At 41.7% G+C, this 16,017-nt stretch overlaps 1 protein-coding gene across 2 annotated transcripts; it reads right to left on the minus strand.

The window, feature by feature from the left end:
- Positions 1–1,757: 1,757 nt before the first annotated feature.
- Positions 1,758–15,926, minus strand: LOC139608089 (uncharacterized). 2 transcript variants are annotated; one of them, XM_071461563.1, is made up of 11 exons: positions 15,692–15,926; positions 13,699–13,819; positions 10,808–10,915; positions 10,689–10,725; positions 8,717–10,518; positions 8,562–8,592; positions 6,627–8,395; positions 6,463–6,511; positions 4,473–6,277; positions 4,067–4,103; positions 1,758–3,930 (listed from the first exon to the last, which is right to left on the minus strand). In XM_071461563.1, the coding sequence occupies exons 1-11, from the start codon at positions 15,778–15,780 to the stop codon at positions 2,399–2,401; spliced, it is 7,380 nt and encodes a 2,459-aa protein (XP_071317664.1). In that variant the 5' UTR covers positions 15,781–15,926; the 3' UTR covers positions 1,758–2,398. The 2 variants fall into 2 exon arrangements, with proteins under 2 accessions (XP_071317664.1, XP_071317663.1); XM_071461562.1 differs by having other exon boundaries at positions 1,758–3,933.
- Positions 15,927–16,017: the final 91 nt, after the last annotated feature.

The following is a 16,017-nucleotide window of genomic DNA, read 5'->3' on the forward strand; positions in this document are numbered from 1 at the left end:
TATACCTTGTTTTGCTTAAAGATGGAGGATGTGTTCTTCATGCTCAAACACACAGGCTGCACCTGAGATCTAAACTCTAACAATGTTCACGTCTATATCCAAAGAGTAAATAAATAAAACACAGCTTGTAGGAGTATTACTCTTGGCAGAGAGCTTAGACATGGGGTTATTATGAGACGATGCTGGTGTGCTGAGGCCTGTATGTGAACACTGCTGCGGCCCACAGCAGAGACAGATCCGTTTGCTCAGCAGCTGAGTTGGGACACGGAGATGCTCCTTTCACAGTGAGCTGAGCATTGACAATCAGGGCTTTGTCAGGGAGGCATCTGCTGTTACAGCTCACAGGAAGAATACATGTCTCTTTAAAAACTGCACTCACCGGGGTTATCAGTGTTAAAGATCAGGTGGCTTCATGTAAACAAACACAAAATGCATGTATGTGGCAGGGTTTGAACAGGAGTACATTGTCTTTCTTTTCAGTAGATTTCAGGGGCAAACAGGTCCACTTTGTCCAAAAACTATAATTTAGTCTTTTTCAAACAGGGATGGAGTCTTTAACTCAAACTTAATACATACATTAACAGTCAGAAACATTTTTACCACTAAGCTACTAAAGACAACTGGTAATAAACCAGCAGACGTTCAAATACAGCGCAGTGAAAATCTGTAATTTTTTAAACAAACCAGTTAATTACAGATTTTAAATTTTTGTATAAAACCTGCACTGATATTGCCATCAGTCAAGAGTTATAAAACATACATAAGGATTAAAGCCATAAATGATAATAGCTTTTCTAATTGTCACTACAGAAGCTGTGTTATTGAAATTCCTTCTAAAGGCTTATTCACCAGATTGAAATTCATAGCAAATAATTGACAAGAAAGGCGCACCATCCAGCAGCAGACCCAAAGAACACACTTGTTCCTAGAAATTACATATTAACTCAACCACAATTGTAACAATGGAGCCTCAAAGCAACGATTTGCATCACTGGCAAATACTGGTCAAACCTGTCTCTCTCACACTCCCAGCATTGCAGTGGCCATACACACTGAGGACAAAAAGTAATTGTGAACAATATTTATCTGGAAACTAGAGATAGTGACGTTATTATATGATCTTAATAAACTCTCCCTCAGAACCCACATCCTTGTTGATCTGTAAGTGAATCATCCAGGGAATTTTTATTCAATGCATCATGACCTTAACTAGAGGGTGTATTGCCTATATTCAGTTGGCAATCATTAACACTAGCAGGCTGTTTTCAAATTCACACTTTGAGAAGTGAGCACTATTAAAATAAGCCATACCCACATCACAGCTACTGTATAAAGAAACATAACTGACTGAAAAAAAACAAAAACAAAAAGGCCATTTGTAGCTGTTCATGTTCATTTACCAACATGGTAAAGGCAGTAAGAGTGTAAAAAGTGTGTTTAGAGAATAATTCTTGTAGCTGGTAGCAACCGACCTCCAGGACTTGATTCTGCCCAGCTAGACCTGACTCAGGTTAACAGCAAGTATCATCCCTACATACATTGATTCAACATTAAACGGTCAGTATACCTGTATAGTTTAAAATTACATGTACTTTTTTTTTTTTACCCCACTTACCAGATTCAGTGATTTCTTCTTCAAGAAAACTACAGCCTCACTGCGCCACCTTGTGATAACTTACAGAACTTGACATCAAGTGAAAGCTGACAAACTGAATATATCTAGTTGGAAAAAAAGAGAAACTCAAAAGCCATACACATATTTTTGGAGCATTTTATTACTTTTCTGACAAATATATATATGAAGGTTTTCCTATTAAGGAAACATTCTTTCAAAGATACGTTTACAGCAAATTCCTTCCTGCAAAGAGACAGGAAACATGGGAAATCATCAGAAGACATGATGGAACTAACTATCTATTTGTGCCCAAGAAAGGTAAGGGTGCAATTTAATAATTATAATGAATTTATGACAGTGATACAGAAGTCAGTCCGGTCATTTTTGGTAATGATAAAAATAGAGTTGTTTCACATGCCAATGGGACATTTTTAAACATCTGTATTATCATAATACATGGGGTGAAATATTAGTTTTGCATCAAGGCACACAAGCATTGATAACCATCAGTGGAGCATTGCTTTTTTTGCCAAGATATTGGTCCCATTGGGCAGTACAACTGTACAAACTACAGAACAAAAAAACCAAACAAAAACATAACAGGGCCTGGTTTGTAGGAAAACAACGGAAGGAAATCTCAAAGAATTTAGATCAATAATGTACACAGAAATATTGAGTTCAGGCTCAATTAGGACTGAGACACAATAGTTCTTAAATATGGTGGTGATGACATCTCAAACGCATTATTCAAATCTGCTAACCGTGACGGAAGACCTGCAGCTCTTACAGAGGATGGAGCTCAGTGAGGGACCTCTTTTTCTGGTGTATGAATTCCTGTAAGCTTCTTTTCCCTTGCCTGAAGTTGCTCTCCCTCCTTGAAAAAGGCAAAATGACCTGGAGTCTGAGGAGAGTCTCAATGTTACTAAAACTTCTTATCTGTGACGTCTTGAGGGTATCGAGCACAGTAGTTGGGAGATAGCCGGCCAGGGGATCCAACCATTTCTCCTTCCATGACTTCATCTCAGAGTGGAGGGAGACCTGATCTGGCAAGTCCTCCTTGTACAGGCGGAACACAAGTCCACTAAGAATGCTGGTTTCTACTTTGGACATTGCGTAAGGCACAATCTCCAGACACCTCAATGTATCCAGTACTTTTTCTGTGAAGAGGTCGTCAATCTCTGCAATTGAGTGCTCTACAACCTTCATGCTCACCGACTCCTTATAAAACTCACTCAATGGCTCCAGAAGCACCGAATGCAACATTGTGACATGAAGTTTAGAAGCCAATGCAACAGCTTCCTCAAACCAGGCCTTGTGATGGGTGTCAATATCGCTCTTCAGTTTACTGAGGGATGCTTTGAGAGCGGGCAAATTATTCACAGCAAGTAACATATCTAAGGGTTTGCCCTGAAGAGACTGGCTTAGCTTTTTAGTTACACTCAAGACATTTTTCTGCATTACTGTTAACAGGATGAACTCAAAGTTTCTGATTGCATTGAAGAACTGTGATGCTTGCTGCTGGTTTAAAGTATTTCCCTCCCCTTTCAGCTCATTCAAGCAGAGCATGACTGCTTCTAAAATCTCTACCATCACCTCATGCATGTCATGACTCTTTTCCCAGTTCTTGATGAGTTTGTCCCTCAGCTCGTTGCCCTTTCCTTCATCGTGCTGGAACACGTGAATGATCATGTCCTCCAGTTTGTTTTGGCGTTCTGCATCCTCTGTGAGCCAGTGTAATATTTTGCCTATGAGAACTGCTCGATCAGCCGCTTCTTCAGCAGGAGAAGATTTGGCCAGCCATACATTAAGAGACAACGCAGAGCTGACAGTTCTTACAGCCTGGGGGTATTTCTTAGCTATTGCTAAACTTACAGCCCTCATCTGAGCTCCTACTTCACCAACACTCAGCGAGGCCTGTCCTCTACAGTACTCCATGTTGAGCCCCCACTTCTCAGACAGGGCAGTCTCAATAGCATCTGCGAGGACAACTGGGTCTTCACAATAAGGGATGAAAGCCAGGGTTTCTTCACACTGGATGTGCTCTTTGTTTAGGTACCTGATGCACAACGGGACATAGAGCTCACCGTCAATTTCAACTGCTTGCTCAGTTATAATTGTGAAGAACTGAGAGTCCCAGAGTTCCTTGAGGATTTGTTCACGTAGTTGTGGTTCATAGAAAGATACTGCTTTTCTTGGTCCTCGGACGACCTCCAGTATCACTTCATTATTAGTCAAATTCACCTCTCCATCAGAAGGATTCTCTGCTGCACTTGAGGCTTGACATTCTGTTGATACCTCTGCTTTTACTTCAGTGGCTGCTGATTTCAAAAATAAAAATGTTAATGACAGTAACCAACCTTAATAGAAAAATTAATTATGCTTATTGTCCTCTTATAATCAGAAATATACACAGTGATGTCTTTATTATGTAGTTACCATATATGTACTTACCACTGTCCAGCTTTAGTCCTTTCAAAGTTCCCATCACCTAAAAAATACGCAGTACAACTTTGGTCATGTAATACTGATTGGACTTCAATTTCCTTTTCTTTACAACACAATTACTTTACAAAGTATCATCTAAGGCTGCAACCAACAATTATTTTCTTTATCGATCAATTAATTGTTATTTTCTTGATTTATAATTTATTCGTTTGGTGTCTAAAATGTGACCAATACTCCAAAACCCAAAGATATTCTGTTTACTGTGATAGAAGACTAAGAAAAATCTGAAATATCTACATTTGGAAAGAAAAAAATCACTTAGACAATTAATTATGAAAATTGTTGCTGAATTTCCTGTTGATTGATCAATGGTAGCTCTACTATGATCCAAAGGAAACCATTGTTAATTTACCTGGGATAGACAAGGATAGCTCTCTGGATCCACCTCCATACACCTCTCAATGACCTCAGGCAGTCTCTGCAGTGTTGAGCTGTGAGAGAGGAGCAACACATGATCCGTTCTACTGCCTTTGCACAGAGTGTTTTTTAACAGATCCCTCATAGAATTCAGTGTCGTTTTCATCAGATCCCACTCCATACTGACACTTGGCAGGACAGCGACTAGCCTAAGCAGTAAGGTGACAGTTGGGTGGCTCTTTGACTCAGGATGGACTAGTGTTTCAGCAATGGATGTTGGAGGAGCAACATCCTGGTATTTCTCTCTCCAGACAGTGGCCCAGGCATTGATTTCCTGCTCAGCTGCATCTGGCTCAGGAAGATCTGTAAGGTAGAGGCTGAATGGCTTGTCTGTGGACTCCGACAGAATAGGCTGTTGACTGCAGGAGGGCAGCAACGATAGGACCGACAGGGCCTTTAAGTGACTATCTGAGAAGCGGTACTTCATCTCATCAATGAGACTTCTGAGGAGAGGGGCACTCAGGTTTTCTCTGTAGTATAACTCAGGAGATTCATAGCTGTTGGCTTCCTCTGAGAAGCATATTTGTTCAGGAGCTACCTTGGTTGCTAGCTGGAAGGCCTGCTCAAACCAAGTGGAGTGCAGAGAGCTCACATTTTCTAACATTTTGTTAAGAGTCTCTATGATTGAGGGGATTTTTTCCACTTCACAGAGAATGTCAGCAGGGTTTCCACATCGGAAGACAGTGCTACAGTTACGAAGAGGAGCACAAGCATTCTTCAAGATCACAAGGGTGACAATGAAATCCATATTTCTTAGAGCGGTGGAGAGAACTTGTGCATGCATTGATTTGGCACCCGTTGTGCTAGAGCTAACAGCATCCAGACAGCTGAGAATACCCTCTAAGGTGTCAGCGAGTAAGTCAAAGAAGTCCTCTCTCTTTTTCCATCTTGAGCAACATGTTTCTGGAATTTCCTCCAGGGCCTCTCTTGGCATATTTAAAAGCCCATCAACAGCCTGTGCCAACTGTCCCTCCAGACAAGGGGATTCATCAAAGAACAGCAGCAGGTCTTCTGTGATATCTAACATTTTTGCTACTGAAGGGCAAGGCACACTTCCTGCCAACCAATGGGCAAGGCCACAAGACTCACTGGGTGTTACAACAGACAGTGGATAACTTTTGAGGAAATCCAAAGACATTTTCTTCAGGCTTTGGTAACCTGAGCCCAAGTGCATGAATGCTTGTCCTCTGCAGTGAGACATTGGTAAGCCCCAGTCTTCAGTGAGAATCTTTGCGAGGTTATTTGCTTGTGTATCAACATGACAGTTTTCATCAAAAGGTAAGAAACCCATGAGCTCGACTTTTGGGGCGGACTCTCCGACATACCTGACAAAAACAGGTAGGTGCGTCTTATCTGCAATTTTAACAGGTTTGTCTGTGATAAGTGAGAAGAATGGAGATTCCTGTATTTCCTTGAGTATGACATCTCTGATTCCATTTATGAGGAGGTTCACTATTTCATCATCACCTAGAGAAGGTGTGCATTTGTTCTCTTTTCCAAACCAGTGGCACATGCTGAGCTCCTGGATGAAATGCTCTCTGTCATCTTCTGAGAGGTCAGAGAGACTGCTGTTCTTTTTTCCCAGTAGTGCAGCCAGTCTGAATACTGACGCCAAACTTTGACGATTGTCTCCCACATGCCCATTCTCATCTGCTGGTTTCATCTCTTGGTCCTCAATCTTGTCAAGAGACTGTTCAATTTTGAGATCCTCAGATTCCTCCTTGACATCACCTAAATCAACTAAATATATCAGGGAAAAAAACAGAAACACAACAGGGTGGTTATGGCAAACATTTAAATTCTCCCAAATACAAAAAAAAAAAAAAAAAAAAAAATCACAAAATTTAATAACTTATTGTGGACATTAGTATTATTGCTATTTTGCTAATAAATGTGTAATAAAAACCATATCTCTACAAACATACCTTCCATGTTATTTTCAGAGTTCCTGATGAGACTTTTGGATTCCTTGTCCTGTAAGTAAACCCAGGTACATAAAGATTTGTACGATATTCATATAGTTAATAAAAAAAGAATAAACTATAAATATAACATTGTCATTTTTATCAAAAAAAATAGAAGCACTTACCAGACAGATACCCTCCAAGGCTTGTGGAGTAACCTTCAAACACTGGGTCACCATACGGTCCAGGTCTCTGCTGAAGTCCGTGCCCACCTGCAGCATAGCCAAGCATGAGGACCTGTCTTTAGGATTTGTATTTCTCAGGTACTCTTGGAACTTCTTATGGCGCATTACAACACCACAGTCCTCCAGAGCTGTGCTTGGGAGCACTGACATAATCCTCAACAGTGCATTGATGTTCCCAAAGTACTGCATGAGTGGCAGACGTAGTGTGTGAAATATGGAGTTTGGGATGGTCACTGATGCCACTTTGGTCTTCCAGGTTACTCTCCAACAGCACAGCTCTGTGAAGAAGTTGTCAGCATCGGGAAGATCACTGCTGTAGAGAGGTGGCTTTGACTTCAAGCTCTCAAACATGTAACTCACTGTGACTGAGCATGGAACCAGGGAGAGAAAGTTGAGAGCTTCTTTGTGGTCTTCTGAAAAATGATCCTTCACTGCATTGATAAGGTTATCTACTAGGGGCACGCTTAAGCCATCTTTGTAAAACCCAACAGGTTTTATCATGCTGTCCCTTAGCAAAGAGTTTTCAGGCACTTCAATCTGCACTCTGAGGCTCTGTGCCATTGCACAAGCCTCGTCAAACCAGTTCTGGTGAAACACCTTCATATTTGTCTTCACTCGGTTCAGAGTGGCCACAATACCACTGATTTGGCATAGCTGGGATGCAGCACTGAAGTGGTCCTTCTGGAGACCTGCACTCAGCTCTCTGGTAAAAGAGGAAGCATTCTTTAAGACCACCATGGCAATGATGAAATCAAATTCCATGACCTTGCTGAGAAGTGCCCCGGCTTGTTCAGACACAAAGGCTTTCCATCTCTGTGGGTTGTTTTTGATTTTCTCCAGACATTCGACCAGGGGCTCCAGCATCTGCACAAACACCTCATAAGAATCATGCTTCTCTTGCCACAGGGAACAGAACTTCCCTTGTAACTCTTGGACCTTTTCATAGCTCTCTCTGAGACCATAGGCTATTACATGGTCAAGCTGTTTTTCTAAAGTAGCACTGCTACCAAAAAACATCAAAACCTCTTCAAATGTATCCAGGGCTCTTTTAACAGCAGGCACTGGGATGGATTTTGACCACCATGTGTTGAAAGAGTAGGAAGAGCAGTGTGTGCTTATAGCAAGAGGATATTTCTCCTGAACTTTGCAGGCAAAGGCTTTCAACTTGTAGGAGACATCACCAGAACCTAGGTATGCTTGACCTCTGCAGTTATTCAAATCAAGACGCCACTCGACGGTAACTATTTCCAGGAGACGCTGTACCATGGCATCACAATCAAGATCTGCCTCGAGGAATCCCATCAACTCCAGTCGCATGACATCAAAACTGTCTACAAACCTAAGGAAAAGTGGAAGATAGTCTTTCTCCCCCAGTTTCACAACACGGTCGATGAACAAGGAAAAGAACGAACTCCCCACTTCTGTGAGGATTCCCTCTCTGACAGCATTCTCGCACACGGTGAGCACTTCTTTCATTTCAGACTTGGTCACATACTCAACCTCTCCATCCTGGGCAGGAGAAGTGTCACTACGCAGCCTGCTTTGACTGCTGTATGCGGCTGTCACTGCTGCCTGTAAAGCAGATTTAAGAGCTTCTCTATCAGTCTCTGCACACTTCATCTCCACAAGCCTTTCAGCATCCATCTCTAGGTTTATGATTTGTAATTCCTCTTCAGTGTCCTTTTCAGCATGGTTTCCATGGGCTGCCACTGAAATGAAAAGTGGGAATGGTTGTGAAATTAGAGATTACTTCATCACATTAGTTACTAGGGGACGGACTGGTAAACAAGCAAAAAAAAAAAAAAAAAAGGGCACATACTGAAGATTGCAGTTTAACAAAAGCTATTCAACTAAAGATATTTTCCAATCTCTCACCTGTGGGAGTCTTCTCTTTTGTGTCATCATCCTGTAATAAAGAAACAGACACATAGACACACATTAAATAATGTATTTTGAAGTAGAACAGTTGCTTTATTACTAAAGTGAGCTATGAAATTTCAATAGAATTCTACATATGGAAATCTACGTACCATTTGTAGCAACTGCAGGATGTCTGGATGCTTTTGGACGTAGGACTCCACCATTTGTTCAACACTGAAGTGCACATCTTGGTTCACATACACATATGCCATGCTGCACTGTCTTTGGTCCTCTGGTGTGGCTCTCAGGTAGGAGTGGCACCGCTCCAGTACCATATGGTATTGGCCATACACATCAGCCTCTGCATTTACACATGGAACAGTGCCCAACACCCTCAGCAAGCTCTGCACGTTCGGGTAAAACCCAATATCTGGAATCTTGAGTGTGGCAAACACTGTGGTTGGTAGTATTCTGCGCTTGCTCGCATGTCTCCATTTCACCTCCCAGCAGCCCAGCTCTTCGTAGAATGTGTCAGGCCTTGCAAGGTTGTTCAAGTTGGCGTCTGCTACTTTATCCCTGCGAATGCTGAAATTGTGGTCAGCCATGTAAGATGGCACTAACGAGAGCCATCGGAGAATCCTTACCATCTCAGTGCTGAACACTCTCTTCACCTCTGCAACAAGATACTGCAAGACAGGCCGACTCAGTGTTTCTCTGTAGAAGTCCTCCAGTGGTGTTTCAGTTGAGTTTTCTTGGTCTATCTCTGGTTTAGTGACCTCCACTCCCAGCTTCTTGGCTCGGCCAACTGCATCTGAAAACCATTTCCTGTGGAATATTGCGAGCTCCTGTTGATATTTGCTAACCAGCTTTAAGGCATTGGAAATTGTGTACTGCAAGGTACTGCTGATGCTAATTATTCCCCTGAGACTTGAGTTGAGTATGCTCACACAACAGAGAGTGTTCTTCAGAACAACAAGTGTGATGATGAAATTGAAATTCCTCAAAACTGGCTTGAGCTTTGCCATCTGTTCAGCAGTGTCTTCATCTACCTTTGAAATCATCTCATTGATGCAGTTCAGGAATGGCTCCAGAATATCTAACATAGTCTGGAAGGCATCAGTGCTATATTCCCAATTCCCACTGACAGCTGCTTTGATCCTGTCCACTTCCCCTTTTAAATGCCCATATGACATCTGGATCTTTCCCTCCAATCTTTTGGACAGCTCTGGTGTTCTCCTGAGTATCGAGGCCACCTCCTCTACAGTGTCTGCAACCTTCTGGATGGAGGGCACCGGCATGCAGCGAATAAGCCATATGTTGAAGGCATATGGGTCACTTGGTGAAAGAACTACTTGTGGAAACTCTTGCAGAATCCTGCAGGTAAGGTCTCGCATTTTCTGACACATGCTGCCTGTAACCAGATAAGTGAGTCCTCTGCAGTGCTCCATCCTCAGCCCCCACTTGTTTCTCAACTCAGAGAGAAGCATGTAAAACAGATTCTCTGCATCCATGTCACATGGCAGGAACCCAATGAGGTGCTTTTGTGGGAACCCAGCTACTGTGACAGACCTGATGAAAACTGGGATCTGCTCCTTTCCCTCTATGCTTGTCACATCTTGAAGCAGAATGGAGAAGAATCGTGCCAGTCGGAGACTGTTCTGGATCTCCTCTCGCATGAGGTCTTCACTGAACTGCAGGATTTCTTTCTTGTCAATTTTCTCCACACAGATACGATTGAGAGCTTGCTGACCCCTAGCACCTCCAATTGGCTCATCTGTGTTGATGTTTGCACCATTGATGCTGAATCCAGTCAGTGCCAGGATTTCCTTAAAATATACTTTCAGAGTCTCTTTTGCTTTGGAGCTGGCCACATCCTCTTGTGTTTGGCCATCAGTTTGCAGTTCAAGAATTGCACTGTGTTCTCCGCACAATTCTTTTGTCTCCTCTGTCACATCTGCGGTTGCTGTGTTTTCTGATGAGAAAGAGAAAAGAAGATCAGAAAGAAAGGGGGAGATGATTTAAAAAAAAATTTAATCAGTGAATCAATATTTACAAAAAAGGGCAAATACATTTTAACTTGGACAAAAATCAACAGCCTTAAATAAGGATTTTTGGATGGACGAATTAAAGCAGTCGCTGTACCTTTTGTTTTCTTTACAGAAGTAGGTTCTTCTTCCGACTAGGAAGATAAAAAAAGATAATTACACGTTTGCATTTGCAATCATTTGAAATGCAGTCATTTTAAACACTGACACACTTACAGGATCTCTAGCTCGTTTCCTGTTGTAGGTTGATTGGTTATTCGCAGGAGTTGTAAAATCAAATATTGTTGGAACAGCATCTTCCCTTAAGACACAACTCGAGGCGCTCTGAAAAAAAGCAAAAACAAAAAGCATGCGATTGGAGCTTTATGTTATGCCTCAAAACTTCAAGTTAACACGATAGGATATTAAGATGAAGAAATACAACTTTATAATGCAACAAACTATATTTTACCAAATGATTATAAGGACTTTGATACTTTATTACAAATATTAATTTTTACTGACCCAAATTTTTCTATCAACACGACATCTGTCAAAGGTCACTAAAAAGTAACAAGGATTTTGTTGTTTACAAAGAAAGTTGATGTTATCCTTACAAACCAAATCACAATATTATTGGGTAAGAAAAACTGTTGATGCCTAACAGTATCAATATGACTTGGTCAAAACTTATTAAGCACTTGCTTACATACTGCATTTTAGAGTTGTAATTTAATTCTCAATATTTATTTTCCCTTATTCCATGTCTTTTTGGTACACACATCACTTACAGTAGCTTCAGAAAGTTTTCTGTCCCCCTCACCTCTTGCACACTTTGTTGTTGTGGATTTAATTTTGAATGAATAAAACTGCAATTTTTGCCCATCAATATACACTCACTGGCCACTTTATTAGGTACACCTGTTCAACTGCTGGTTAATGCAAATATCTAATCAGCCAATCAAATGGCAGCAACTCAATGCATTTAGGTCAAGATGACCTGCTGAAGTTCAAAGCATCAGAATGGGGAAGAAAGGCGATTTAGGTGACTTTGAATGTGGCTTGTATGTCGGTGCCAGATGGGCTGGTCTGAGTATTTCAGAAACTGCTGATCTAACTGGGGTTTTCCCACGCAACTATCTCTAGGGTTTACAGAGAATGGTCAAAAAAAGAGAAAGTATCCAGTGAGCAGCAGCTCTCGCGGCGAAAATGCCTTGTTGATGCCAAAGGTCAGAGGAGAACGGCCAGACTGCTTCAAGCTGATAGGAAGACAACAGAAACTCAAATAACCTCTCGTTACAACCAAGGTATGCAGAAGAGCATCTCTGAACGCACAACACGTCAAACCTTGATGCAGATGAGCTGCAGCAGCAGAAGACCACACCTGTCAGCTAAGAACAGGAAACTGAGGCTACAGTTCACACAGACTCACCAAAATTGGACAACAGAAGAGAACGTTGCCTGGTCTGACGAGTCTTGATTTTTGCTGCAACATTCGGATGGTAGGGTCAGAATTTGGCACTACCACCATGAAAGCATGGATCCGTCCTGCCTTGTATCAATGGTATAGGCTGCTGCTGGTGGTGTAATGGTGTGGGGGATATTTTCTTGGCACACTTTGGGCCCCTTAGTACCAACTGAGCATTGTTAAAACACCACGGCCTACCTGAGTATTGTTGCTGACCATGTCCATCCCTTTATGACCACAGTGTACCCATCTTCTGATGCTGCTTCCAGCAGGATAATGCGCCATGTCACAAAGCTCAGATCATCTCAAACTGGTTTCTTGAACATGGCCAGTGAGTTCACTGTACTCAAATGGCCTTATCTCAATCCAATAGAAGACTTTTGGGATGTGGTGGAACGGGAGATTGGCATCATGGATGCTACATGATGCTATCATCTCAATATGGACCAAAATCTTTGAGGAATGTTTCCAGCACCTTGCTGAATCTATGCCACGAAAAATTAAAGCAGTTCTAAAGGCAAAAGGGGGTCTAATCCGATACAAGCAAGGTGTACCTTATAAAGTGGCTGGTGAGTGTACATTTAATAACCCATAATGACAAAGTGAAAACATATTTTCTCCAATGTCATCAGTATTCAGACCTTTAATTCGGTACTTTTGTAGAAGCCCCCTTTAGCAGCAACACCAACCTCAAGTCTACTCTTGGGTGGTTTAACCCATTCTTCCTGGCAGATTCTCTCAAGCTCCATCAGCTTGGATGGGAAGCGTCTCTTCAGGTCTCTCCATAGATGTTTAATGGGGTTTAAGTCTGGGCTTTGGCTGGTTCACTCACGCAGACAGACACTTGTCCTGAAGCCAGTCCAGCATTGTCTTGGCTGTATGCTTCAGGTCATTGTTGCGCTGAACTGTGAATCATGGCCCCAGTCTCAGTTCCGTTCACTCTGAGGCAGGTTTTCTTCAAGGACCTCACTGTGTTTGGCTGCATTCATCCTTCCCTTGACCAGTCTCCCTGTCCCTGCCTCTGAGAAACACCCCTATAGCATGATGCTGTCACCACCATGCTTCACTGTAGGGATGGTATCAGATATCTGATAAGCAGTTCCCGGTGTTCTCCAGACAGTGTCTGGAGGTCTGCCCAAAGATTTCGGTTTTTGGCTTATCCCTGAACTCCACTGAACTCTAGTCAAGTTCTAGTCACATCTCAAGAATAATTAAAGAAAAAAGGAGGCCCCTGACCACAATCTGCAGTGCCAATGAAATGGGTCTGAATACTTTTATAATTTTTTTCCACATTTAACAAAATTGCAAGATTTTCTGAATATATTTTGCTTCGTCATTATGGGTTACTGGGTGTAGTCTGGTAAGCAAAAATGGCTGTTTTATCCATTTAAAATTAAATCTACACCACTATAAAGTGCATAAAAGTGAAGGGGTGTAAATACTTTCTGAAGCCAGGTTGCCTAATAAACTGGGAATTCAGGTTGTGCTGGAAATTGTGAAAATAGTCTAACAAGTGTTAAGATTTTGATTACCCTGTAGTATTGGCTCACTAAGAACAGAACTAGAGGTACTGTAATAACAACAAAACAGGACACAAAATGACAATTCTTGTTCTTCTCTAACACATAAAAGGCTAATGAGGAACACATCTGGATTTTACCTGATGAGTGATCATAGAGGGCTCAAAGTGCTTTGCACAAAGTCTGTAGAGCTTATGCAACTGCTCAGGAGGCTCTGATGACAAATCTTGGCGACGACAGTTGTTCAGCCATTGTTTGCATCTGAAAAATAGGGGGGGGGGGGGGGGGGGGGGGGGGCAGAAATTGTAATGGGGTCACAACCATAAACTTGATTAAAATAGGCATTTGCCAAAACACTTGTGCACATTATCTACTGTGCTCTCTACATATATTAAATAATGACTTGATAAAAACCCATTACCATTACTCTCAAAGGTTGGAGAATTTGATGTGAAAACAGTTCGCTCCTATTTGAACTTTGTTAACAGTAATGCACCAATTTAGCAATGATGAGAATGGTGACACCTTACATTAATATAGCTGGTAGTGTTACTTGAACTAAGCTACTTTCTTTAGCAGGTTATTAAGGTTATAACACATTGGAGGTGCAACAGTTGCATCAAAAAGCATAGGAACAATGTTTATTCAACAAGTATTAAAAGGTGACCTGCTTTTCTTATCTCAACATGTTCAACCTGCTCACTGTGTGAAAAACAGACAGGAAATTAATATTGGTTTTGTAGGATAGACAAACACTACATGACATTGGTCATAATAATTGTAAAAGCTGTTGTAAAAACTGTTTCAGGTGGCAACAGCAACAATTTTAAAAACGGCAGTTACGTTAAATGACTTCATCACTGAGCAAATGCAAGATTTACATTTTTTTAGCCAAAGATAACATCCATTCTTGACTGTTAGGCGTTTGGTGTTATGAGGTAATGTCTGGGACAACTACCTGGATTTGGCAGACCTGCTGGTACACCTCACAGATACAAATCTACTTTGGTTAGCTGCATTTGTAACACAACCCTGCATCAGCGATAGCAATGATATAAAAGAGAGAATTAAGTTTTGATTAAAGCTTTCAACAGTTTATGTGAGCTGTTTACTTTAATGGTCTTTTTCATTTTTCTTCTTGCTCTTTCTCAACTTATTTTATTGATGCATGCAAAGAACAAGGGTGGATAGAAATACCCAAAAGCAAATGAAATTTACTTCCCACAACTTAACACAACATTATGTAGGCACCAGTTTGAAAAGCACACGGATCAAAATTAGGGGAAGTAAAAACACAGACTCATTGGAGGGCTGGGCATTCAATTTACTGAGACCCCGTGATGTACTCGGGGGTAGTCTTTCCTCTGGCTTGGAGGTTACATTTCCTGTGCACAGATACAGTGCTGCTCAGCCACCTGAACTGCAGCTACCATGAAGTTACAGTTCCTAAAGTAATCCTATTCAATTGATTTTAAGCAAGATAGCATGTATATAGTTACGTAATACAACCGGGATCTCAAAGTGAAAAAAAAACAGCGCCATATATGAAGCAGCAACAGGATAAAGGGAGGCGCTAGACTGCTCTTTATTCATACGGGCATCACTATTTAAATCGATGTAAACACAAGTTTCCATTTCTATCGTTTAACCTGAGCTGCACTGTAAATGACTGTTTAATTTACGCTGTTCGGTGGGCGACAGCTACAATAAAAATAGCACCATCAGAGAGAGGACCTTAAATGTTCCCGAGCTAACGTCAGTCCGTAACGTTACACACAACTGAGACGGTAGGTGTCGTGTAGCGATAGCGATTTAAATAACAGCACAAAAAAGTTTTTAAGTATGCTTTCTCTGGAGTTTGTGAAATGACTGAACACAGAGATAAACTGATTGAGCCAATATCACAAGTCAGTGTCGGTCTCTGAGTCTAAATACGTGAACTGAGCCTATTTCACACGATTTTTTCTTTCAAGAGTAACTAGTCTGCGCCATTTTCAACAGACTTGTGTCACTGTTAGCCAACATGATGTTAGGCTAACGCCAGTGCTAACTGTGGATAGCTAACACATTCATTGTGCATGCTCAGGGCTCATTTTTAACCCACGGCTCAATGTTATTTCATTTATCTCTTACCGCTCCGGGTCCACGGGGAAGCTGAAAAGTGTAGTGGTTGATTCCCCTTGCTGGTAATCACAGCTCGCCGCGGCGCAGCAGTCAGTCATTTTGGACTGCAATGTAGCTAGCTCGCAAGTTAGCTAGCTTAGCTGGCGGTTGCAAGCTGGCAAGCCTACTATGAGCAAACCTGCAGGAGAGTCTATAGAGTCATGCCTTGGGCACAACCTGCACCCGACACAGTTGAGTTTCAGTGTTGTTTTCGCTTAATGTCTCTTTGGCAAACTAAGAACCCACTAATTCCATGCTTTCAAAAGTTGATGTTGCGTGGTGAGCCAAGAGTCGCC

The sequence above is a fragment of the Trachinotus anak genome, unplaced genomic scaffold (assembly GCF_046630095.1).
Source record: "Trachinotus anak isolate AG129_WGS33_773 ecotype Australia unplaced genomic scaffold, CSIRO_AGI_Tana_v1 ptg000024l, whole genome shotgun sequence".
NCBI classification, from domain to species: domain Eukaryota; kingdom Metazoa; phylum Chordata; class Actinopteri; order Carangiformes; family Carangidae; genus Trachinotus; species Trachinotus anak.

Bases quoted from the DNA above. Each gene is read 5' to 3' on its own strand.
- LOC139608089 (XM_071461562.1), bottom strand. From the start codon at position 15,780: ATGACTGACTGCTGCGCCGCGGCGAGCTGTGATTACCAGCAAGGGGAA. The intron at 13,820-15,691 runs GTAAGAGATAAA...CCTATTTTTCAG, and splicing joins TTCCCCGTGGACCCGGAGCG to ATGCAAACAATGGCTGAACA. The intron at 10,726-10,807 runs GTAAGTGTGTCA...TTATCTTCCTAG, and splicing joins GGAAACGAGCTAGAGATCCT to TCGGAAGAAGAACCTACTTC.